This window comes from Lagenorhynchus albirostris, chromosome 13 (assembly GCF_949774975.1).
Source record: "Lagenorhynchus albirostris chromosome 13, mLagAlb1.1, whole genome shotgun sequence".
NCBI lineage: Eukaryota > Metazoa > Chordata > Mammalia > Artiodactyla > Delphinidae > Lagenorhynchus > Lagenorhynchus albirostris.
In genome coordinates this window covers 82839106-82865268 of record NC_083107.1, presented here as the reverse complement: position 1 = coordinate 82865268, position 26163 = coordinate 82839106, and the positions used below count along the sequence as shown (strand labels likewise).

At 47.3% G+C, this 26163-nt stretch overlaps 1 protein-coding gene across 6 annotated transcripts in view; it reads left to right on the top strand.

Moving 5' to 3' along the window:
- ASAP2 (ArfGAP with SH3 domain, ankyrin repeat and PH domain 2) overlaps positions 1 to 26163 on the top strand; it is a 157106-nt gene that overhangs the window by 90936 nt on the left and 40007 nt on the right. For all 6 annotated transcript variants that reach the window (XM_060169311.1, XM_060169312.1, XM_060169315.1 and 3 more), the window contains 7 exons: positions 1262 to 1391; positions 5408 to 5493; positions 11532 to 11607; positions 11880 to 11966; positions 20659 to 20762; positions 20860 to 20929; positions 25507 to 25594. In XM_060169311.1, the coding sequence (XP_060025294.1) occupies positions 1262 to 1391; positions 5408 to 5493; positions 11532 to 11607; positions 11880 to 11966; positions 20659 to 20762; positions 20860 to 20929; positions 25507 to 25594 (641 nt within the window). The remainder of the gene's footprint in view (positions 1 to 1261; positions 1392 to 5407; positions 5494 to 11531; positions 11608 to 11879; positions 11967 to 20658; positions 20763 to 20859; positions 20930 to 25506; positions 25595 to 26163) is intronic.

Below are 26163 nucleotides of genomic sequence, written 5' to 3'. Positions count from 1 at the left end.
AATGCTTCTGTGCACTTCTGAACCGGGGACAGGAGAGGGTCTCTGAAGAGGGTTGCATGAGAGAGTCTTCTCCTTCTGAAAGGAAAAGGTTTGAAAGAGGAATGAGATCAAATTCTGTAAAATCAAGACACACGTAGATAAGGTGAGGACAGAGGTACTCACAAAATCCCAGAATTGGAGAACAAAGGAGCAGCACCCTTTAAAACTCAGAGTAATTCTGGGATAAATTAAAAAATTAGCTCTACCCCTTTACACGTAAGATTGATTTTTCCTGAGAGGCCCTGTGATATGCAACAAACAGCTTTAAGACGTCTTTACAGTTCCTGGCCTGTCGTTCCATACCTGACCATTACAAGAGTGACCGACATCTGGGCCACGTCTTGATCCCTTTGCGGTGGCGTCAGGGGAGGCTTGGAGTTGTGTGATTGTCCCCGGGGCCCTCCAGTCACGCTGCCTCCCTGGTGCACGAGCCCCTTTAACAACACCCTCACCAAACGGTCACCTTTTCTTTACGTTCTTAACTCACCCAGTCAAGTCACTGCGGGTCTGCTGTGTGCCCAGTGCTGTGCTTCAAGATAAAGAACAAGGATTAGAAACTACATTTCTCGCCTCTTCCTAAATACCCCCTCCCCAAATGATGGGGCCTCTGGACCCAGAGGAACCCATTTCATGTTGAACAGCTTCCTAAGACACGCTGCCTGCGTTGTGTAGTGTCTGCCTTGGGGCTCTGCAGGAAAAGTCTGCGCCCTCCTCTTCATGGCACCCTTTATATTTTTGAGTGCTTTCCGTGGCTTTTGTTTAGCCTCCTTTTGTCCAGGATAAAAATCCAGTTACTGGTCCAAGCCCTTACTAACCGATGTGACGCATGGCTGCCTCACCCTGGTCACCTGTCTCGGGATGCACTCCGGGGGTCAGCTGGTACCCTGACCCACACACTGGACTCGAGCACAGGCGAGCATGAGAGAGACGTGGAAAGGGGAACGAAGCTTAAAAACGGGAAAGGTCACTTGTTTTCTTCTGTGATGATGGGCACTGTCCTAGTCGAGTTGCTCTGGAAGCATTTCTTGGGTCGATACTCAACAGAAAGGGCCAAGGTTGACATGTTTATGACGAAACGCTTTTTCCTTTCCAGTGAGTTCGAGGCCGTCCTGTTCTGGAAAGGCTCGGCGAGCATTTGTGTCCAGGGTGGGTGTCGGGATCACAGCGGGGCGCTCTCCAGTCTGGAGGTGTCTTGATTGAGTCTCACCTTTTCCACACGTAGAACCAAGATAGAAAAGGAGAAGAAGGAGCATGCCAAGCTGCACGGGATGATCCGCACGGAGATCAGCGGGGCTGAGATCGCAGAGGAGATGGAGAAGGAGCGGCGGTTCTTCCAGCTGCAGATGTGCGAGGTACGTCCGCCAGGCGCTTCAGGCAATGCCAGGTGCACTGCTGGACCCTGCCGCCCAGTTTCTGTCGTTCAGGGGGCCTGGGGCTCCTGGAGGGTCGGGCTAGACTAGCCCAGCTCCAGCCTTTCTGAAGGAGCGACTCACTTGAAAGCGGGTTCTTTCTGTCTCCACACGCGCACACTCGCCCCCGCTGTGGTGTTCTTAAGGAGGTGCCGGGGGCGGGGCGGTGAGGCCCCAGCCGTGGTCCCCTCTATGAGTGTGAGAGCCTCTGCAAGTGCGTGCCCCCAGGCTCCGCTTGCTCGGGTGGGGACGTTCCCCAAGGCCAGAGGCCCAGGCACCCTGGGGAGGTCCTCTGTCCTGCTCCACCGGCGGCGGCCCAAGTCCTCCCCTCGGGGGCGGGGGGAGAATGTCAGGACTGACATTCAGAACATTTCTCTGCTGGAGGCTCAGGGGTGGAAAATATCGAAGACCAATGGTGCAGGCCTTTGCTTCCAGCCTTTTTTATACCTTGCTTGGGGGTCTGTTTGTGGAAACAGTTTACCCCTCGGCCTGAGGGTTCGCTCCTCCGGGCGGTGGCAGTGAAGCGTGAGCGTGGTGGCACTTGTGTTCCCTCCTGTAGCCAGGCAGACTTATGTTTTGAGTGTCCACAATGCAGGGGTGATACTTGTGACAGGTGTTGAAACTAGGTTCAGCCAGCTCTCGATTCCCTGTAAGCAGTCCACAGCAGAGCTCATCAAAAGGCACTTTTTGATTTTAGAACGTTTGTTAATTTGTTAATTACAGTAGGAGCCTAGTCTTTTTAGATGCATGCCTTAGGAGTATATTAAAATGCGTTTCTATTCCCAGAGCAAACTCTTAAGTGGTCAGCAGAGGGGAATCAGTCCCAGGGATCGGGGATATCTGTCTGGTATTAGTACAGCCACTCCGGCTCTCTTTTGGTTTCTATTTGCATGGGATTTCTCTCTCCAGCCTTTTACTTTCAACTTATGTGTATCTTTGGATCTACAGTGTGTTTCCTGTAGACAATCTATATTTGGATCATGTTTTTTTATCCAGTCTGACAGTCCCTGCCTTCTGATGGGGTTGTTTAGTCATTCACATGATGTTACTGTTGATGTGGTTGGGTTTGTATCTGCTCTTTTACTTTTTTGTTTCTTATGTCTTTTTTGTTCCTCTGTCCCTCCTTTGCTGCTTTGTTTTTCATTATGTGCCTTTTTTTTTTTTTTTTTTTTTTTTTTTGCGGCACGCGGGCCTCTCACTGTTGTGGCCTCTCCCGTTGCGGAGCACAGGCTCCTGACGCACAGGCTCAGAGGCCGTGGCTCACGGGGCTCAGCCGCTCCACGGCACGTGGGATCTTCCCGGACCGGGGCACGAACCCGCGTCCCCTGCATCGGCAGGCGGACTCTCAACCACTGCGCCACCAGGGAAGCCCCATTACGTGACTTTTTAGAAAGTTAACTAAGCTCAGAGTGTTATTGTAGATAGGAGAGTGGATGCTTTTATACACGTGCTGTTTTATAAACAGACATCACATATAATACCTGCCCGACCCGTTTCACACAGTGTTGGAGAGATCATCCCGGGCAATAGAGACAGGGACGAAGAAACCGCTGTGTGTTATACAGACACGGTATTGCTCTTATTGACTCGGGGTAAAATTAAGTAGTGGTGTTTCACAGGGAGTGGATTTGGGAAGGGTGTGTGTGTGAGTTCAGGATGAGCTCTCTTTTTGCCTAGTGAGGAGGAAAGCTATTGACGTAAACTCTGCAGGGCTGCTTGTTAAAGTATGTTTAGTGACTGAGAGACTCAGCCAGCGTTAGTGTCATACCCTCGAGGTGAGGGTGCGGGTTCCATCCTCAGCTCTGTCATTGCTTTCTGGGACACGCACTCAGCACTGGGCTCTTTTCCTCGTCTGGGTGAATGGGTTGTGTGGACTGGTCACATAGGTTATTTTATTGGAAAAACGCTATCTACCCGACGTCTCTAAGTCACACACGTGAGTCATCTGTTGGGCGGGTCCCCAAGTGGCCGTCGGGCCCCAGTCTGTGCCGAGCATCACGGGGTCCCTGCGGTTGGTGGGGCCTGGCACCCCTTGCAGGCACAGCAGCGGAGGTGGGCTGACCGGGCACTGAGGTTGGAGTTTACAGAGGAGCACACATCTGATGAAGCCTGTACACACGGACCAGACACACCTGGGCTGGAAGGAAAGAGCGTCCGAAAAGCAGTCCCTGAGAACCCAACCCCTCAGAGTGAACAGATTGCTGCAGTTAAAATCATTTAAAAATTGTTCAACCATTTCCTCAAACTGAAGTTCTCAAGTTTTGTAAACGTTTGATGTTGTTTAGGTGTTTAAAGTTTTAGTTGCGTGGGATCTAGTGTAGAAAAGTGACTTCCAGGTGTTTGTTTTAAAGCTGTGGAACTTTTTCTTCAAAATGAATCTTATAAAGACAGTCAGTATGCCAGATAGATAATACAGAGCTTCCGTGAATTGAGAACGTATGAGAGATCCGCTCTCGCTTTTTTATGATTATAAAAATAAGTGCTTTAAAAAATTGGCCAGTATATATGTGTGTGTATGTATATATGTGTATATATATAAAAGAAATCAAAAATCACCGCAGACTTTACTTACCAAAAGATTACCGCTTTGACATTTAGCTAAACGTCTTTCAGATATCCCTGTTATACGTACATACAGACAATTTGTATAAACAGGATCATTCTCCACTGCTGCTTTGTAACCTGATTATTTTCACTCACTAGTGTGCTACGGACATCTTTCCATGTCAGGAAGTCTCTGCTTTATTGGCTTAGTGGCTACATAGCCCTTCTCTCTGTGGATGTACCACACTTTAATTCCCCATTCATTACATTTAGGTTGTTGCCACTTTTCACTTTTACAAACAAGTCTGCAACGAACCTTCTTCTCTATTCATCTTTGTAAACTTTTATGATTATCTTCTCAGAATAAGTTCCCGTAAGTAGAATTTCTGGGTCAAAGGGTACGTGCATTTTATCGTTTGACGCATGGCCAAGTATCTTATTAACCATTTAACCATTTTGATACATTCCCAGACATCTTATTTAATTAACAGAGAATAAGTTATCAGAAAGGAGGGAGATGAGGACGTCAAGGAAAAAGGCAGTGGCAGTTGACGTAGTTACCGTTTCAGCTTCCCTCTTCCAGCTGGGCTGCCGGCTGACCTGGGAGGCCACTTGAACGCAAGTTTCCCAGGTTACAGCTGAGAAGCCTGTGGTCAGCAGGGGTCAGCAGCTCTTTCGGGGTCATTCGGTCTTAGAGGCAACGCATTCTCAGAGTTGTTGACACCCTATTTCAGCAGTGGAAGGGACAGGGAATTTATGGAGTCTTTGTTCTATAAACTTTTAGCAAAGAACAAGTGTATTTCCGGATGCTTGTTTTGTAGATCCCTGGGGCTTTCTGATGTCTTAGTGGTTGTTAATGAAGTCTCCAAGTTAAAAATGGCTTTAATTTATTTGAATTTAAAATTCTTTTTTTTTTTTTAAACAATCACGATGTTTTTTTAAAAGTATCAGGGAAGTGTTTTAGTATTAGAGACATGGAGACAAAGTCTCAACTACAGAAGACTAGCAGTAAGTGTTTAAACGATGACCTGCCTAAAGAAAGGGACCTGGGACAGAGTATGTGGACAGCAGTGTTTGAGATGGGTAGAATCCCCTTCATTCGCACTGTCATTCTTCCACACAACTAGGGCAAAAATTTCTCCTAGCTGGTTAAGACAGAATGTTTTATTACTGGAAGTTCTTGGCACTTAAAGTTAAGCATTTACTTACCTGTATGTGAGATAATTCATGTGGCACCAGACTGAAAGAAACATTTAGTTATGGCATTCAAAAAACATTAAGCATCTACCATGAGCCCTTCGCATTGTACAAGATGTCAGAGAAGTAGAAGAGGTGATCTGTCCTCAGAGGCTCACGTTCCGCTCATATTCTGCTTCTATCTATGACATTTCCTGTTTTGTTTTGTTTTTTAACAGTATCTGCTGAAGGTCAATGAAATTAAGATTAAAAAGGGAGTGGATTTACTTCAGAATCTGATCAAATATTTTCATGCCCAATGCAAGTAAGTTCTTTTTCTTTGTTATGATGGTATTTCAGATGTTTCTTTCTTTATGGCAACTTCTGGGAGATCTGTAGTGTGTCGAGGAAAGTAAACACTTATTTAAAACTCTGTAGTAAAAGGAATGAAACAGTGATGCAGGCTACAACACAGATGAACCTTGAAAACGTGTAAAGTGAAAGAAGCCAGAAATAAAAGACCACATACTGGATGGTTCCATTTATTTGAAAGGTCGGGAATAGGCAGGTCCACAGAGGCGGAAAGCAGATTGGTGACTGCCAGGGCTTGAGGCAAGGGGGCAGGGGGGAGTTACTGCCAGCGGGCACAGGGTCTCTTTTTGGGGTCACGAAAATATCCTGGAATTAGATAGGGCTGATGATTACGCAACTTTGTGAATAAATATACTAAAAACCACTGAACTGTACACTTTAAAAGGGTGGATTTTATGGTTTGAGTTCTATATCTCAAAAACTAAAAGTAATGTAAAAATCTACATTATCAAATATACTTATTTTTGCTTTTTTCGTAAAGTGGCAAACTGGTTTGATTCTCGGATGTTCTTTATTTGTTAAAAGAGAAATGAGATGGTGTTAATGCAGTGTCTTAAATTAACAGAATACTTTCATGTATTACTTATCATATAAAACAAATGACAGTACTGAGCAGAGGAGGCTGTGTGTGGAAGCGGAGGAGGACCTTGCAGGTCTGGGAGCCGCTCGTGTGCTCAACTTCACCGTGTCCGTCAGCCCTTCACAACCCGGGCCTCGCCTCCTGGCCTCGTTGTTGTCTTCCCCTGTCCTCATCCTGCTTCTCCTCCCTGACCCCCCACAACCCCCACCCCCCCCCCACCCCCCACCTGTAAACAGGCCGTGGGCTCATTCACTGCCTTTGTTGAGTGTGTGCCACGCCTCGGGCACCGTCTGAGCCGCTGGAGGCAGAGTAATGTACACCTCAGGCACAGCTCCTGCTGGATCAGGTCAGGGAGTTGGACTTAGGCAAACACACTTCTAACTGCACATTTAACAAAGTGTTCTGAAGTACGGGAGTCTAAGAAGGAATAGAGTAGAATAGAAGAATATAATTCAGATTAAGGTTGAGGGCAGAGATGTTGTGTCTTTTTTCTGTGTCTTCTTTCGTTCCTTGCTGTGTGTTCCAGAAGCCAGAACACAGTACCTGGCCCACAGTGGGTGTTCAAATTCTTCTTGAATTCGCTGCAGGCCTCTTTGAGGGACATGTATTCATGTATTCTGAGGTCTGAAGGGTGATTGGGAGCCAGCAGGTAAGGAACGGGGGAAGAACATTCCAGGCAAAGTCAAGGTCTTGAGGCAGTAGGAAGGCCAGTGTGACCTAAGCATAGTGAAGGAAATGACGCTGCCTAGGAAAGCCTGGGGTGGGGACGGCTTGGAGGTCCAGTTAACGGCGTCCGATTCTTATCCCAGACGTAATGGGAAGCTCTCAAAGTTTCAAGCAGAGGATTCATTCAGCAAGTAGTGCTTGAGCTCCTACTGTGTGCCAGGTGGTGCAGCACGAAGGAAACCAGCCTCCTACCTGCATGGACCTTCAGGTGGGGTGGGGAGACCACAAGCGCACGGGCAGGTATGTGACAGAGATTCGGGGCCTGGCTGTGGCTGTGCAGAGGCAGCTGTGTGAAGAGAAGAGGGTGTGCTGGCTGGGGACGCCAAGGTAGCTCCTTCCGTTCCGTTTCTGTTCCAGCAGGTAACTGTGTGTGTTGAGAAGGACCCAGATGGGGACAAGCGGGTATGCGACCACTTAGGGCCTGCAGGTTGCGTCCGAGGGCGCTCGGAGCCGCAGCGCCTGGGCGCAGACTGCGACAGTACAGGGAGGGGTGCGGAGTGACGGGGACATCTTTGAGGGTGTTACTGCCACACGCATCCACTTGCCTTTCCCCTTAATGGGCTGTGCCCCACGCTGATGCCCCCTTGTGCCTTCCCCAGCCTCTGTTCCTCCACGAGGCCCAGCTCAGGTGTACCTGGCTGCCTAGAAGTCATCAGCTCTCCCGCTTACCTGAACACTTCCCTTCCTTCTTGTTACCACAGTGCTCTCTGCACATTCCCCTGACGGCACCTTTCATGTTGTCTCCCAGTGACCTGTGTGCTCTTTAAGGATGTCCTCCATGACATTTATTTTTTAACCTTTAGCGCGTTTACCTGGAATGATTTGTGGTGGTGAATTGCACTGAATCGGGTGGAGCTGTGCTTTGGAATTCTTACTACGTCTCTGGCGACACTGCATTTCTAAAGCAGTGGAGGTCCAACAGCAAAGGAAGGTGTGCTGTGTGATTCAACCTGGGTTAACAAAAGAGCTCCAAGCGTGGAGCTTAGAAAAGAGAAAGACCCCTAATTTGTAGAGTTTTTAAGATGAATTGTTTTACAGAGGCTCAAAATCCTGTGTGATTAACATATAAATTACTTCTTCAGTCTTGTAACCTTATGTGAGGCTGGTTAGGAAGTGGGTTGTTTCCTTGCTGATACTTTATTTTTAAAAAGAAGTTATTCTGGGATTTCCTTTTTTTTCTTTATTTTGCCCAAACTAATCAGTTGGGTAGCAACAGACCACTTGTGGAAGATTGAACCAATTGGCCTTTTATGGGCATGAGCTCAGTAATCTTTAAAAATGATGACTCTTCCATTACTTCCTTTCTGGATGAGTGTGTGTGTGTGTGTGTGTGTGTGTGTGTGTACATACATACTGCACGCTCTTTAAAACATTTGGAAGGCTTTGACTTTTCAAATGCATATTTTGGGGCGTAAAATGTGGAGCCTGAGTGACTCAGCCATTGGACAGAGGAGCCCGTGGCCACACGTGTCTCTATCCTCCGGGCAGTTCCTTCATGTCCCCATTGAACATTCCCGGTCTCCTCTGCTCACCGGGGAGCACAGCTGTGCCCAGCGGGCAGAGGCAGCCTGCTCAGCTGAAGCTGCTGGTCTCTGCAGGTACCAAGAGGCCTCCTGGTGGAAACTAGATTCCGTGGAGCCATGTTCAGGCGCTCACCCTTAGAACTGCTTAGACATTACTTTGCTTTTTACTCCTTTTTGCTTTTCTCTGGAAGCATTCTCGAAGAGTATGTTCTTTGTCTTTTATTTCATTTAAGGAAAGACTTAGCATCTCTAGTTCCTAGAAGAGCCTGGAAAACGTGTCTTACTAGCCTTTGCTGCTAAAGATTGAGGATCCTTTTCTCTAGTGTGAACCTAGAAATAGGGCAGTCTTTAAAACAGAAGTAAACAAAAATGGTCATGTTCTAAACGGTAGTGATGAGCGTTGAAGTGACTTGTTCTCTGTGCAGATACCTGCTGAGAACCACTGTGACCAGTTGCGGCTTGATGAACTTGGGTTGCAGATGCAACGAGACCCAGTCCGGTGCCCTGGACAAGCGCACTCCAGTGGGGGGCGGGGGAGGGCAGAGGCTGCCGGCCGTGAGGCTGCAGTTGTGAAGGCTGGAGAAGGGAGAGTCCGCCCCACTTGTGGGCGCCTGAAGGTTGGATCTCAGTGGGTGTATCTTAAAGGCTGGCGAATTTGATCAGGTAGGCTAGAAAACGTTAGATAAAAAACGAAAGTCGACATTTGGTAATACCAATGGTAAATGTTGTTTTGACTGAAGCTTGGGAAAGTGTTAACAGGCTCAAGCTAAAAAAAATGTCTGGCGGTTTGTACTTAGGAATGTTGCAGTGACAGCAGTCAGCAAAGGGGCCCCTTTTTTTGAAGCTTTCCCTAAGGCCAGAGAAAGTATCCAAACATGCCTCAGTACGGACGGTACAGAAAGACAGGAGTTCTGAAAATCAGAGGGAGGAGGTTTTCTAGGTAGACGGTCGAGATTGGCTGTGCTTTTACAAGATGAATAAAACTGTATCGTTATTCCAGGTGTGACACTGTGCAGTGTCATGATGGAAGCAGCGTCTGTGATGAGAAACACCTCTCCGAGCCCCTGACTCCACTGCGAGGTGCTCTCACTGTGGGGACACTTGCCAGGCACAGAGGTTCTGGAGCCGTGCACCCGCCCCCTTTCCCCGGGGCAGGACCGTTTCTGTGCTGATCGCCTGTGATAATTTTCCTACTCCCTGAACTAGTGTGTGTTCAGCTTCTCCCTCTCGCTCTCCCCCTCCCTCCCAACCCCGCCTATTTTATAAGAATTTGAATTGATTAATAAAATAGTTATACAAAAAAAAATAGAGCTGAAACAAAACATAAGAACCGAATGAGCTCATGACAAGAGGAAAAAGCTCAGTTTCTCATTCTTGTGTTTATTCTTCCCAGTTTCCTTTTCAATTTAAAATTGCTGCTCTGTGTCGGCCATTGTGCTCAGAGTGGAAACACAGAGACGTATATGGCATGGCATTTCTGCCCTATCAGTGCAAACAGACCATGTGGAAAAGTCATTGTAACACGGACACAGTTGCTACACCAGAAGCGTATTTTACATTTAGAAAAAAATGAATTAGGCAAAATACAGGAATGAGAATGTAAAGTTAAAATTATGCATATATCTGAAGATTTTTAAGGTAAGAAATTCTAATAGCCCAGCCTCTGATTCCTAATAACTAGCTAGTAGTGGTTCGAAACCCACATCCTGTGTGTACGCTTTCCTCTTCCTTCCTCCTTGGAATTATTGTATTAAGTGTCATGCAGCATTGTTTTTACAACCCCTCCTGCTAATTGCATACTTGATATGGGAAATTCCCACAGGACCATTGCTGAGTTTAAAAGAAATAAACACGTGAACCCCAGATCACTTTTTGAAGATAGTCTCCTTGATACCCAGTAAACTGGCAGAAGTTAGAAATTCTCCTTCCTTTCCTCATTAATTTCTTCATTCAACAAATATTGTGTGCCTGAAATGTGTCAGGTTTTGTGGATACTGTGTCCTCAACCTCCCGGAACTTCAGATCTAATGGGGGAATTTTATTTTAAACAATTACACCAGCGAACACGTAATGGCAGTTGTGGTGAGTGTTTTGAAGCCAGAGACAGAATGCTCTGAGAGAATCTGGCAAGGAGACCTCTTTGAAGGGATGGGGGTTGTGGCATACCTCAAGGGTGAGGCCGTATCTAACTTAAAACTTGAAGAGTGAGTGGGAATGAACCAGGAGAAACAGAAGGTAGGCTGCAGGGAGAACTCTTCAGAGGAAGGAAACAGCAAGTGCAAAGGGCCTGAGGCAGGGAGGACTTGGCTCCGTAGAGGAATAGAGAGACGTGAATAAAGGGGCAAACGGTGTGGGTGGAAGCCTGGAGACATAGTTAGGGGCCAAGCCCACGGGCATTTTAGGCCTCCTTACAGGTTTTGAACTCTCTCCTGAGCTCCCTGGGAAGCCTCTTCTTCCTCTCATAAGGGTTCAAAGGCAGTGTGCTGCATGTCAGCCTGCTGTTGCTGCAGAAAAACTCGTCCAGCCTCTGTTGTACTTCCTGAATCACTGGTTAAAGGTGACTTCACAAGCACTGGGTTCTGAGCGTTAAAAATATAAAGTTCCTTTTGATATCCGATCTCAAGGTCTCCAACCACATCTCCCTGCTCTGCCCACGGGGCGTGGCCACTCACGTGCTTCAGGCTCAGCTCGCTTGCTTTTTTCTTGCATTCTTTCTCTTTTCCACTTAGTTGTTGCCTGTCAAGGAAAATATTTTAGCGTCTTATTCCGTGTTCACCCCATGCTTTCCTGGCCTCAGACTTTTCCGTTCCTGAACCGAAGCCTTTGCTGCCATTTGTCAGTAGAGTCCTGTCTCCCGTTATAAACTGAAAATTTAGGGCTCATTTTATATGGGTCAAGAAAAATCACAAATATGACGCTTACTGCAGTGCCTTTTTTCTTAGCTTTGAGTGTTACTTTATTCTTGGTTTGCCTAATATTAGTTTTGAGTGTCACTTTATTCTTGGTTTGCCTAATATTTCAAGGTTTGGGTCCTAGTCTTTTCCCCCAGGAATTACACAGTGATCTCAGCCATTTCCTTTAAAGAAGTTTTTCCTCCATCTAACAAAATTGCTTTCTCTTTTATGAAACACAATCTATGTTTCTTGTTTTTTTTCCTCCTAGTTTTTTCCAGGATGGACTGAAAGCAGTTGAAAGCCTCAAACCTTCCATTGAAACACTTTCAACGGATCTTCACACAGTAAGTAGTTTCCCTCCCACGTGAGTGTTGAAAGGGTTTTTATGCAACAAACACTTGGATTTAAATGTTGCTTCCGTGCTTTCGTGTCTGCGTGCTGTGCCACCTAGAAAGTGACAGCCCTGGAGCGCACGCGGAGTGTGGAGAATGGGGTTCCCAATCCGTCCTCGGTCTTGGTTGGGAGAAGGTTGCGTTTATGGAGAAATGCCCCGCGAACTGCACCATCTCACTGTACCTCAGCCGTACTTTTCTCTGCTTTGTTTTGTTTTTTAAAGATCAAACAGGCCCAGGATGAAGAGAGAAGGCAGTTGATACAGCTTCGAGATATTTTGAAGTCAGCATTACAGGTTGAACAGAAAGAGGTGAGGGGATTTAATTTTGAAAGATTGCTATTTTATGTTTTCATCCCTCAGTCTCGGGGGCTTCGGGACTGAGGAGGTGAGATCCAGGTCTCTGGGTGCTCAGTTCACTGTGGGGCTGTATCGGGCAACATGCAAACACGTAGTTTGTTCTTTAAGTTGGTTTTATAAAACCATCTTTTTAAAAATACGCTTATTTCATGGGGAAGCATTACCGTAGGCATGGCCTTAATGGCAGTATTTAAACCTCTTCTGCTCCGTCCGTTGCTGGATGAGTAGCTCTTAGGGTCTCCGTCACATAGACACTCGCTATTCATGCCTTTGGTTCTCTCCCTGGAGCTCTGTGGTTTCCCTGCCCACAGATGTACATGGACTTTGCCCGTGTGGCATCAGCGGGTGACTGGTGACCATCTGAATCTTCCAGCCTGGAGATTATGTTCCGTAAAATGGGAGGAGCTTGATTTTCTTGGGGCTGCTTTCTGATGGGCAGAAACTTTCGTTTTCTCGCGTCATCTCTTTCACACAATCACTTCTCTGCGGGCCAGCACATTCGCAGTGATGATGTGTATTTGGGGGTCTTGTTAGAAAACCATTAAAAAGTAAATTTTGAGGTAATTGCATATGTTTGCTACAGTGTGGGTATTATAATGTGAAATTTAACATAAATCCACTTCCTTGTCAATAAAGGAGTGTGTTTACGTGTATAGCTAGTAGATTTTAGATCAATACCTCTATTAAACTACTTACCAGAGCATAAAGTTCCCTGTTGGCAGTTTGGCATGCTCTATTTTGTCTTAAGTTCTTGTACTATAACTGAATATTGTTGTTTTTCTCCCAAATGCATTTACCTTTTGTGACCGAAGTCTAGGAGAGTAAGTAGTTCAGTATTTTAATAAATTATAGAACTTTGCATGCTTTTTTCATGAACTTCAAAAAATAGATATTTCCTCCGTGTATATACTAATAGCTAGTAGCATTTTTTATTTTTACTTTTCTTCTTTCAGTAGCTGTGGGCTTTATTAAAGACTAAAGAATTTGAACGCATAAATGTTAGCGAAATGGAAATTTTCCAAGTTTACAGTTTAGCCTTTGGTGTCACTCCATTGTGAAAGTGAAGCTGCTCACCTCCCCCCACTTCCGCTGCGTCGCTGAATTCTGCCTGTCCTTCTGATGTACCTCCCTCTGGAGGGCTGCCTCTGCCCCCCGCCCCCGCAGTGATCTGTATCGCACATTTTGTTTGAGAGAGTTTTTTTCAGTGGCAGCATATATCTTTGGGGGCTGGATGGCCATGTGCTCAAGCGCACAGGTGCTTTTCCTCCAGCTGGACCTCGAGCAGACTGAGGCTGCCCTCCTGCCTCCTGTGCCCATCTGGCCGTCACGTCATAGCACCATATTGCTCATTTCATCGGTTCTTGGTAAACAGGGGTCAGCTAAGTGAGAGACTGGCCCACACTGAGGCCCCATAGAGTGCTGGAAATTACCCACAGCATGGTGACTTCCTCCCCGTCTAGAGAATCTAGGTCCTGACACTTTGATATTCCTAAACATGGAATATAAACAGAAAAAGAAAAAAAGAACTTGGAGTATGGAGAATACAGTGGCCTGATTGTAACAGGAGCCAGGGTGCCGTCGAGCACTGGAGAGCTGGTGGGAATGGTTGGGAGCAAGAAGGATCCGAAAAGGAGGATCCAACCTGTGAAGCAAAGCTCGGGTTTGAAATACAGGAGAGCAGGTGGTGGAGTCCAGGAGGCCTCTGGGCACAGAGCAAGGGCCATGTTTGCTTTGGCTGTGCAGGAGGACGAGGTTTGGGGAAACCGGCTGTTGTCAGAAAGCCGGTTATTTACAGCTCTGCAGAAAAGTGTAACAGATGTACCAGCACAGACCAGACGTCTTTGACAGTTTGTTGTTTCCGTGTTTTTTGTTGACCAGCCGTTCTGCCCCAGATGCACAGCGGGGTCAAATGGACCTTCTTTACTGCTCTCCTCTGGCTTTATGCCCAAAGATTGAACCCACCAATCTCCTGGCTGTGAATGTCTTGTCTTTTCTGTGTATCACATTCTGCGTTGCTTTTTGATGATGGTATTCCCTAAATTGGACAGTCTGTGAACGCAATTGCAAGTAATAAGCAAATACGGATACGTTAAATTTTTTTCTATTTTAAAATAATTTTTATAATTGGGGTCCCTCCAATTACAAGAATCGAACATTTGGGCGTTATTGTTTTTTAGCTCTCATCCGTTGTTTTTGGATTCTCTTCTGTGAGGCAGAAAAATGAAGGTATTGATGGATTTTTTTCAGTGTTAGAAAAATTCTAATTCTACATAATTATAGTTCATAAAAATTAGGTAACGTGCCCCCAGGAGACTGCAGTGATGGTTGGTAGGAGTTAACTCTCCTAGTTCCTTCCTGTGAACCTTAAGCGTCAATCGTTTGGTCTAAGTGGAGGACATGGCCGTCACCTACAGGGGCTTTGGGCTGCTTCTGTGTCACCCGTGGCTGTACTTTGGAGAAAAGACTGTGCCGTCACAATCCCAGCACCCCCACACCTCGAAACCACCGGCATTCCTATTCTGTTCCTGATATTTCTGTTCCCTGTAAATAGGATGCTACAGTTTGACTTTTCCATTATTTTATTATGAAACTGTTCAGACTTAGAAGTTGAAAAACTGTACAGTGAACACCTATATATGCATCATGTTTTAACATTTGGAAAATACCCCTTCTACAAAGTTAAAACTCCTCAACACTGCCAATCTTTGCATGAACTTCCTCCCTGTGTGCCTTACCTTCTCCCGCCTTCCCCATCCCACAAATGTCCATTTCAGCTGCGTTCTGCTGGGATAGGCCCCGCTGCGGTGCTGGAGGATTCTCTGCTATTTGTTGAGAACCCAGACGTGTGCTGTGCTGGGGAGGACTCAGGTTCGGGGGGATGGTCTTGGTAGGTCTAAGCGCTGAAACCACAGTGATTTTTCCACTTTGGAGATCTCTCTTCATGCCAGTTTTTAAAGTGTCCCTGTCTGGTAGGATGTGCTCGAGTAGTATGTGCTGTCCAAGGAGCAGAGGTCCATGACAGCCATGATTTTCTTCCAACTCCGGCCTTTTGGTCTGGGGTTGCATATCTTAATCATGCTCAAATCTGGCCTTAATCAGTACCCTCTGGCTAGGTGTCCACTTCCCACCCGTCCTGCCAGCCTGCTGGGTAGCCTAGAGCTGGCCTTGAGTGCTGACTCCAGGCAAGACTTGGCACATTCGACTGCCATTTCCTCAGCAGTTACTCTAAGCAGGAGCTGCACAGACACACACCGGAGTAGGCTAGATACGGTTCTTCCCTCTTAAAGGGCTCACAGCCTGGGGTGGGGACAGAAAAGGAGTTGAGCGCAGTGTGATGAGAGCTCTACTGGAGGTCACCTCCAAGGAAGGTGTCACCCCAGTGTGGGGTGGGCAGGTGTGTGTCAGGAAGGAGGGTTTGGAGGATGATTCAGAGTTAGGAGAGGCCCAGCAGGTGAGACAGGTGGGCCAGCTTCTGACCAGGACAGAAAGCTCGCCTGGTAGCCGGCTGTCCAGCAGCACATACCGTTTGAACCCTAGGTCTTCCACTTCCTGCCAGGGTGGCCTCGAGCAAGTTACTTGACTGCTCCACGCCTCGGTCGCTCCACCTGTAAAACAGGAGTGATGTTGCCTACGCGAGAGCTGTTATGAGATCTAAGGGACAAGTTCTGTAAAGCACTTACACATTGTCTTGATAAACGGATACTGGTTCGTTCATTCATTCCACAAAGGCTGGGCTCCTGATGCCGACGAGACAGGAGTGAACAGAAAAGACCCGATTCCTTCCCCCGGCCTTGGTAGTTGAACAGTGGTGGGTGGCGGTGGTGGTATCTCTGAGGGGTCCTTCTGCCCACTTGACCCTCCTCCGTTGGCTGGTCGTCTGGCACCTTGTCTTCGTGACTCTGGCCCCGACCTTTGCCCCCTCCGCACTCTGACTCACACTCCAGTCTAGGCTGATGCCCTTGCTCCCGACCCCGGCCTGTCAGGTGCCCCCGACTGCCCCACTCCCCCATTCCCAAGCCTTCATCATCACTCCCCCTGTCCTCTCCCCTGCTCTCTGTTGTCATGGCGTCTCCTGCTTGCTTCACTTCTCAGGTGTTTCCAGGCACGTGATAAGCGTGACCAGTAATCAGTCCTTAGTACAACAGCATGGCTGGGCAGGTAGTATTAGCCTGCATTTACAACTCGAGTCTGAGAGGAGAAATGCATTTGCTGGAGTTTGGGGGCCAGGGTTTGAGCCCTGGTCTGTTCTCTGTCAGCTATATTATGTGACTTTAATAGCTTGTGTCAGAATCTTTTAAAAAGCTACCCAGAGGGGCTTCCCTGGTGGTCCAGTGGTTAGGACTTGGCACTTTCACTGCCGGGGCCCACGGTTGGGGAACTTAGATCCCTCAAGCCATGCAGTGTGGCCAAAAAAAAAAAAAAGCTACCCAGAAATAATGGGGAATAGGTGGTAAGAGATGTTAGAACACTGTTCTTTGACCACAGCTTAGTGCTTGCTTAGCAGAGCCCCCAGTTCCCGGTGCGCGCGCGCGCGCATACACACACACACACACACACACACACACACACACACACACGTGTCCATGGACACACCTGACACGCCTTGGGAAAATGGGCAGCGATTGGACATCACAGCCCTCCCTTGGCAGAGAAACTTTAAGCTTCGTGAGGTGACTCCTCGGCAATCTGTTCATCACGAGAATTGACCGAACACAGACTTTCTGAGAGGTGGACAGGTGAATTGAAAAAGTGTGTGTGATGTTCTAGAGTCTTAGGGAGCTCGGGGATACTTCTGATGTTATGAGTAGACGTGTGTGTGTGCGCGCGCATATATGTGTATATAAAGTATGCAGTATCGCCCTTCCCCGGCCCCACGCCCTGTTCCTGAAGATGTCAGATATTGAGTCTACCGCTCATCTGGGCGGTTTCTGCTTCAGCAGGACCCAGTGGCTAACACTTCATAAGGCCACACAAAACTTAAGATCATGGGCAGTGCCTGGGATCTGAGAACTTGTCTGGATGTCATAGAACAGAGGATTTGTGGATACTGATAGAGTTTTATGAGAGCTTTCTGAAGGTCCATAAAATGCCTACTTATGTGCTTCAGACATATAACAGCCTCCACGTGGAGGCTCACTCAGTCGAGTCTTAGGGTGTCCTTGGCTGTCCTGGAGAAGCGCAGAATACGTGGGAGAGTCTCCAAGAATCCGGGCAACGTGGATGCCCCGGCCAGTTGCCTGCTGTATTGTTAGATGATGGCTCTCCTCAGAAAGAGAGGCTCTTTTCCCTTGAACTGTATTCCATTCAGTTGAAATCTCAGTATGTGAAAGGGCCGACTTCATTTGTCACCCCTTCCCTTGATCAAGTGTTGTATGAAACACTTGTATAAACAGGTGAAGAAAGGCTATTTTTGTTGGGTCACGTAGAAGTCACCTGGAAGATGCTGAAATAATTAGTTCTAAAGCAGGTTCAATTTTATGTTACACAGATTATATTCCTTACAAATTTTAAATTTCATAGTTTCAGACTTGCTTGCATTTTAAAATTGATTCAAGAAATGCCTTGTCTAAAGAATAAAACAGTGATTTCATTCCTAACCTCTGGCATAGGGTCTGACTCTGTTGAAAAGAAGAATGTCCTTTATCCTGTTCATAAGACCTGTGAAGAGTTCTGATTAATACGCTTGGCATGAACACTTTTAGCAGTGTTGCCACGTGGTTTCATCACTTATTTTGTGCAGGATTTTTTTTTCTCCCCAAATCAGTAGACGTATTTCTTGGTTGTGACATTTAGTCTTTTGACAGGTTCATTTTTAGTCTTTCACAGAGATTCAGATAGGTGAACAGTATTTCTCCATTTCCCCTCCGCTGCATACATTTCCAGTGATGTTTAAAGCTGGGTTTGCTCTAATGTCTAGTGCTAGTATATACTGCCCCTTTGAGAGAATGTAGAAACTGGGACCATCCTTATCCGATGAATGAGCTGTTTGCCCTAGTTGTTTAGAGGCATGACCTCCCTGTGGAAAAGGACATTTGTCCTGTTAGGGGGTCTGCTTGTTCAGGGTCTGTTGTCAGTTCAGTAATGGAATACTTGAGCACACTATTGATTTCTCAGATGAAGGTTTTTTGTTTTCTAATTTTTTTGCTGAGTTATCCCATATATATTTCAGAGTTTAAAAAGTCAGTGCTAGACAGGCCATGTTCATGGATTGGAAAACTTAATATTGTTAGGTTGGCAATACTTCCCAAACTGATGTACAGATTCAGTGTGATCCCCATCAAAATAAAATCCTAGCTGCCTATTTGCAGAAATGGACAGGCTGATTTTAAAATTCGTACGGAAATGCAAGGGACCCAGAAGAGCCAAAGCAATCTTGAAAAAGAAGAACAAAGTTGGAGGACTCATTCTTTCTGATTTCAGAACTTTCCACAAAGCTATAATAATCAAGATGGTGTGGCACTGGCGTGAGGATGAGCATATAGATCAATGAAATAGAATTGAACCCTTACATTTATGGTCAGTTGATTTTCAACAAAGGTGTTAAGACAATTCAATGAGGAAAGAACCGTCTTTTCAGTAAATGATGCTGGGACAGTTGGATAGCCAAAGCAAAAGAATGCAATTTAGACCCCTACCTCACACCATAATAAAAAAATTAATTCAAGATGGGTCAAAGACCTAAATGTAAGAGCTAAAACTATAAAACTTAGAAGAGGGCTTCCCTGGTGGCGCAGTGGTTGAGAATCTGCCCGCCAATGCAGGGGACACGGGTTCGAGCCCTGGTCTGGGAAGATCCCACATGCCGCGGAGCAACTGGGCCCGTGAGCCACAACTACTGAGCCTGCGCGTCTGGAGCCTGTGCTCCGCAACAAGAGAGGCCGCGACAGTGAGAGGCCCGCGCACCGCGATGAAGAGTGGCCCCCGCTCGCCGCAACTAGAGAAAGCCCTTGCACAGAAACGAAGACCCAACACAGCCAAAAATTAATTAATTAATTAATTAATTAAAAATCTAAAAAAATAAAACTTAGAAGAAAACATAGATGTAAATCTTCATGACCTTAGATTAGGCAATGACTTCTTAGATGTGACATCTAAGTACAGACGACAAAAGAAATAGTAGATAAACTGGACTTCATCCAAATTAAAAATTTGCGTTTCAAGATTTTTTTAAAAAACGGTCAAGAATTCAGGTGGCTGGCTGTGGCTTTCGGATGAAGTCTAGGCTCTGACTCCAGCCCGCCTGTCCCTTCGGCCGATGGGCCCCCTTATCTTGGCTGTAGTATTTGTCCTCGTTTCCCTCCCTGTAGGATGGCCACAGCCACCACTTTCCTCTGCAGGCCTCCGCGTGTGTCCCTCCCCTTATCCTCTGGCGGTTCTCACCTTCATCTTTAAAGCTCACTGCTTCCAGGCGCTCCCATTGTTTTCTCCGTTTGACTCTTTACTTCTGGAGCTGGTGTATTCTCAGTTTGGATCATGTTGACTGTCGTGCACCGGTTCTTTCATTGTTTGGGCAGCGCCTAGGGTCCCGGGGGCTGGTCAGCTGCTCGACAGTGGAGTGAGTCTAGCTCTGGATCCTTGGGCGTCCTCTGGTGAGGGCACGAGGCGCAGTGGAAGGGGCCTCAGGGTGCGAGGCGGAGTACCCTTCCACCCTCCGCTCTGGCTCCAGCGAGCCCTGCCTTTCGAGCAAGTGCCTTATTTTCATCATTTCTGTTTCTTCTGTGACGAAGTGAACGGGGTCGGGAGCTCTCACAACAGATGGAGGCAGCTCTTAGTCCTGCCCGGTTGACCTGTGAACTCCTTGTTCATGTTTTGCTCCCCTTGTTTCCTTTGCCAGAATTTCCAGGGTTAGCGCTTCTGGTATCATCTGTGAAACACCAGTCGAGCACATGTTGGACCCCAGACACTGGACTTAGGCCCAGGGAATTCATTAATGGTCTTTGCCCTCAAGAAGCTGAAGGCTGGAGTTTCCCAGCGGTGGTGGACTTGGCCATATTCTCAGCTGACCAGGTGGACAGTCTGCCCTCAGGCTGGAGCAGCTGGGTGTAGGGCCATGGCCCCTCTGCTGGGATTGATGGGGTCAGGAAGCAGATGTTGTTCATATGTGTTACATAGCAGGTATTCACACACGTGGGCTCACTCAAGCCTTCCTATATTTACTGTCCTTACTAGAAATTGTTTTCCTGTTTTCCCAGGAGGAAACTGAGACAGGGAGCTTAAGTAACTTGCCCAAAGTAAGAGGCAGAACATTGTTTTTGTGTTTTTTGCCTGAAAGCCCCGCCTCTTCCAACATGTAGCATTCCTGCCTGCCTTCTCGAGGGCTGCTTTTGCCACACCGGGAGTTCTTGCCACTGTCGGGGACTAAAGGCTAGTAAATAAGTAAAATCTCGTAATTTCCAAATGGCTCATTCTTTCAGCCAGTCTGGGGACGCTGGCATTTGTCATTTCCTTCTCCAGCCTGGTAGGTGGCATTTAGGAGTTCCAGGATATGAATTTCATGTCCCTTTTTTGGTGTGTTTAAGAGGGGAAATTCTCTAATTTAAAAAGAAAAAAAAATTTTTAAGGGTGTAAGTGTCTCTGTGTACTGCTTTTTAAAAATTGGAACCTGGACAGGATTAAAAACCACTAACATCTTAACTGTTTGCAGGATTCACAGCTTCGCCAGAGCACAGCCTATAGTTTACACCAGCCTCAGGGAAACAAAGAGCACGGCACCGAGCGGAATGGCAACCTCTACAAGAAAAGCGATGGGTACGTAGACGGCGTTGCTAGAGTTTCAGTGTGTGTTTGTAATCTCCTGTGTCCAAAATTTCTCAACTCTTTTATTTTTTCCCCATTTATCTGTAAGGATCCGAAAAGTGTGGCAGAAAAGGAAATGTTCAGTGAAAAATGGTTTTCTGACCATATCCCATGGCACCGTAAGTATCCTCTGTCATCACGGGCTCCGCTGTAGCGGGATGAGGCCATGTGGGCTGGAGGCCTGGTAAGGGGACCGAGCCCTGCGCTGCGGCACTAGGCGTGCATTTTAAACAAGGTCCCTGCTGAGAAGAGCCTGTTTGGGTACCTCCTCGGTTTGGTGCCCTTGTTGACGCTCCCCTGGCAGGGGCCCTTGCTGCCTCACAGGGTCAGGAACACCTGAGGAGCCAGGTGGTCTGTATTCAGAGGCCTGTGACTCCCAGAAACAAGCAGCAAACCGCTCCCCAGCTTCCTTTGTCTGTGGAAACTGAACGTCACACTTGGAAAGAGTTCTACTCTTCCATCAAGGGAAAAGAGTTTAGGTAGTCAGGAGTCTGGGAATCAGAAATCCAAGAGAAGAGCGATTTCAGTAATTTTATTGTAGACGTACAGCACCCAGCCTTCATCGGGGTCTTTTTCTATGACCCTGTGTATAATTGCCCGTGCAGGAATCTGAGCCAACATACGCTGAGCCAGTTGGAATGCCAGTTGGAAAAAAATGATTTTCTTAATCTGGCTTTCGGAGACGAGGGACTGTGTGACCACAGTTACAAACACGGCCCTTTTCCACGGTGGACTTTATGCGTACGATCACCTTACCTGGTGTGACGGGATCTGGTGAAAGCCGTGGAGGCCGGTAGAGATTTTTTAAACGTCTGAAGGCAGAGTTGGTTGCTGTCTTGCTGAGAACGAGGACGCTGGTGGTGGCCTAGGTTCCTGCACCCCAGGCAGGAGGCCTGGCCCTGACCTCAGTCCCATAGTGGAGATGAGCCTCAGCCTTCGTCTTTCTTCCTCTGTCCCCACCAGCTCCCCCGTGAGAGGCAGAGCTGGGCGGGAGTGCAGACAGCCTTTTCAGGGCCCTGGCCAGAGGTCATGGCTCAGTGTGGTTCCAGAGAAACCCTGCCCTTGTCAGTATTTAGGAGTGAGGAGACACAATAAAACCCCGCCTGAAGGGTGGCACTGCAGCGTGGACTGTGTTCCACGGGGTGGGAGTGGGGTCCCTTCCTTTTCACCCACTCTGTATGAGAAGGGAGAGAGACCACAGAACTAGCAGATACCAAGTGTCTGGAGGGCCCTCTGGCCTGGGGGATTGAACGTGGCTCCTGCCTGGGCAAATAAAGGTCATTTCTCTTTTCCAGAATCCAGCCTTCACTGGCCTTCTTTACGCCCACCACGTCCCTCATGGGGCCATGCAGTTTGGATCCTGATGTAATGTTTTTCCCGTATGGACGTGTGTGTGTGTGTGTGTGTGTGTGTGTGTGTGTGTGTGTGTGTGTGTGTGTGTGTGTGTGTGTGTGTGTGTGTGTGTGTGTGTGTGTGTGAGAGAGTGAGTGAGACTGGGTGTAAGTGCTGTAGACTAAGGAAGGCAAAGTGATTTAGTCACCACTCCTGTTTAAAATGGAGAACGTTAGACTGCATGAAGGCCAGGTTCCCTTCCTGCTCTAACACCTGCGATTCTGTGACTTGCTTTCGAATTGTATTCTACTCTGTTTTGGGTCAGGTTTACTGCCTCAGTGCAGAACATCTCATAAAACAAGACTGGGTTTCGCTTCATATTTGTTTACAGCTCTAAGGCCTGCTGGGATACTTGCTTCATTGGCGTGTCCACTAGACCCAGGGCCTCGGCTTAAGCCAAAGAGCGGTTCTCCCCCCGACCACAGAAATGACAGCAGGTCTGGTGATCCTTTGCCGACAGCATAAACTTTGGGTCTCTTCATTTCTGTTGCTTGAGCTTCCTCTCAAGAGACGTGGAGGCTTAGTTTTCTTTAAATGTTGACGGGCTGCCGCAGTTTTGGGCAGATAGTACGGTCCTAAGTAGCTTTACCAGCATGCGGAGAGCTCAGCTTGTCACGCCACTCGCATGTTGTGTTAGTGCCTCGCCCTTGCGGGGATCCTCCTCTAGGGAGTCCCGCTCTCTGGATGCCGCTTCCAGCCCAGAGGAGTGGCAGGCGGAGGCTCCGTCCCGCTGCCTCTCCTGGGAAAGGAGTGGGTCCCTGTGGCAGCCGTCTCTGCTGCGAGGCACCCTGCGTGCTCTGGGGGGCCAGGTCCCGACACCTCAGTGCTGCTGTGATGTGAATTAACCTCCACCGAGAAAGACAGTGGAGACATGCCTGTTGGGTTGGGTTTGGTTTGGGTTTGGCTCCTTTCGTGGCTTACCTGTTCAGCCAGCATCTCCCTGAGTATGTTTGTTAACTTACCGTCAGGAAAAAAGGGACAGGTTAGGACATGAGATGCTTGTATTCTGTATTTTAGCAGAGGGACAGTGATAGCATCGGGGATGAATTCAGTAGAAAGCCCAAGTCGGTATTCCCCGTTAGACAAGGCTGATTGTGTTTTCTGGCCCTGGAAAGAAGTTATCCTTGGGACAAGATGACTCTAATTAGATATCCTCTTTGCCAAATTCGTCGCTTTGCCACACCGCCAAAGGCTGGGGACTGTATTAAGCTGGAAGAAATGTCTGTTGTTTCTTACAAAATCTAAAAAAAATTTTTAAATGATTATCAGTCATGCAGAAGGAAGACTAGAAACTTCCTTTTAAAAGCCTGACAAGACTTCCCTGGTGGCGCAGTGGTTGGGAGTCCGCCTGCCAATGCAGGGGACGCGGGTTCGTGCCTCGGTCCGGGAAGATCCCACATGCAGCAGAGCGGCTGGGCCTGTGGGCCATGGCCGCTGAGCCTGCGCGTCCGGAGCCTGTGCTCCGCAACGGGAGAGGCCACACCAGTGAGACGCTCGCGTACCGCAAAAAAAAAAAAAAAAAAAATTATTTAGTCTGTCGCGGACAGTATCTTTATCTATAAACGTGGAGTAGTTCCTGCCTCAGAGTGCAGCTGGGAAAATTAAATGAGTTAATTCATTAAAAATGCCTACAACAGTGCCTGCCTCAGGTAAGCACATAATAAGATAATAACAATAGCGGCAGCAGCAACTGAGTAAAGGTAGCTATTACTATTCGAAATCATCTTCTTGTCCGTGGAAGTTTTCTGTATTTACCAAAGTGCATCACCCCCTTTACTGCTCCTGCTTCTAAGACTCAGTGGACACCAGCATTTGGAAGTAGTCCAGGAACGTCACCTAAATGCACCTGTATAGTTGTGTGACCATATGAGGTAATGGAATAGGCACATACTTTCTATGGGCTGAACACCTTGGTGGAGTGCTTGGTTGCATTTGTGCTGTGGTCTCCTACTGTAGAAACGTATCGTTTGGTGTATTGGTTCCTGGACGAGCCAGTTAATTGTATTAATAAAGATCAAAAACAGGATTGGTGGTACTTCTACTTGGAATTGTCAGGGTTTGCAAGATCAGGCAGAGCTTGGAGTCTTTGAATACTGGTTTCTGATGACCCAAGGGCACCTGTTAGGCATCGGCAGACTGCAGAACACGCAGTGATTTCCACGTAAGAGATGTCAGCACAGCCGTGAACCAGGAGAGTCTAGTCCAACCCTGTTTATCCAGCTTCTGCTTGTCCCAAATTGCTGTCATCAAACCCAGTTGTTCACACTGCAAGGATCAGTCCTGTTTTAATGGAGGCCACGCTGCCTCGCCCCTGACTCTGAGCTCAGTGGAGAGGGGTCTATAAATGCAGGTCTGCCCAGATGTAGACACTTGTGAGTGTGTATCTCGATTAATCCCAAATCCAAGCTTTTACAATTTCTTGACATGGCTGGTGGCCACGGGAAGGGGTAGACAAGAACAATTGAACTCTTAAGACATTTTATTTGGTCTTTCTTTTAGCAGCTTGGTGGGTGGGTAAGATAAGCCTTTCATACTTGAATATTTCTCCAAGATTTCTGAGAGGTGTTTTGCCATTCAGAATTCTTTTTTTTTTTTTCTGAAATTATCTTATCTTCTGCCCTTTGCTTTTTTGGACTAGTTATGATAGTTTCTGAAATGGGAATAAAATAGTCATTTTTGACACATCTCTGACAAAAACATCTCTTGTTACCATTGTGTGTGGAGGGCAGAAGGTGGGGGACACGTATGTGAACAAGGTGGGTTTTGTTGAAATTTAAGTGACAGATGGCTGGCATTAAGGATTATGAATCTGTCATCTGTCATTTCATATATATATATATATATATAATTTCTCTGTCATTTTTGTGCTGTGAGGTTACTTTCCTTGAAAGTGAGTGTTTATACTCAGGAAAACACTTTTAAGATCACCAGAAATCGATGTGGGTGCCCATGTGCCCAGCTGATCAGGACGGAATGTCTCTGAGCTTTAGACGGGGAGCATTTTGATCTCGGGGAGCCCACTGCCCTTGGCCTCAAAGCTGGGCTGGCATCACTTGTTATCCCTGTCTGGGTGGGTGTGTGCCCCCCGCCGTGTCCCTTGCAGGGAGGGGCAGCTGCCCTCTGGGAGCCGAGGTCCAGGGACACGCTGTGATGTGCCTCTGTCATGCCTTCCACATGAAAACCTGCCTTCTGATAGCTATCATTGCAAGCCAGTGAGAACCTGTTCTCGCTATATTTTAATGAGGAATGATACTGTGGTTTCCCAGTCCTTTCCACCCATCTCTGTTTTTTTGTCTTTCAACAGGCTAACCGGCCTCCCGCAAAGCTTAATCTATTAACCTGCCAAGTGAAAACCAACCCTGAGGAGAAGAAGTGTTTTGACCTCATTTCACGTAAGTTTATTTCTCAGACGCGGTGCTGCAGAGGAATCATTTTACACTCTCAGCTAGGGCATCAGCCCCATTTCAGACAGTGCTTTAATTTAAAGAATCGGTTTTCAAAGAGAAAGCCCTTTATTTCAGGTGACTGCGTGCTTTTTATTTCCGCTGGTGATGGTCTGCTTGCCGGTCTCTCGGTTCAGGGCTTGAACCTGCGGACGGCCTTGCTCCGCTCGCGGGATCTGTAAACTTGGGCACGTCCTCTCAGCTTCCCAAGCCTCGGGTTTCCTATTCGTAAACAAGGAGATTATGCTAGATCAGCCCTCAAGCCTAAAAATCCCTTCACTTCACTATAAAAAAGGACAGTTCTGTCATCAGGGCTCCCCTAACTTGGGCGCTGTTAGAACTCCTGCACCACTGATGTGATGAGGCCCCCGGCAGAGCCCTTGAAACTCTCGGGTTGAAATCTACTTGTCTTCCTGCCCCAGAATTAGTGTTTCTGCTCCTGTGCTGCTCGTCTTTGTGGCAGACCCAGAAGAACCACCACAGAACCACCCATTGCGGCGAGTGGCCTCTCAGCATCG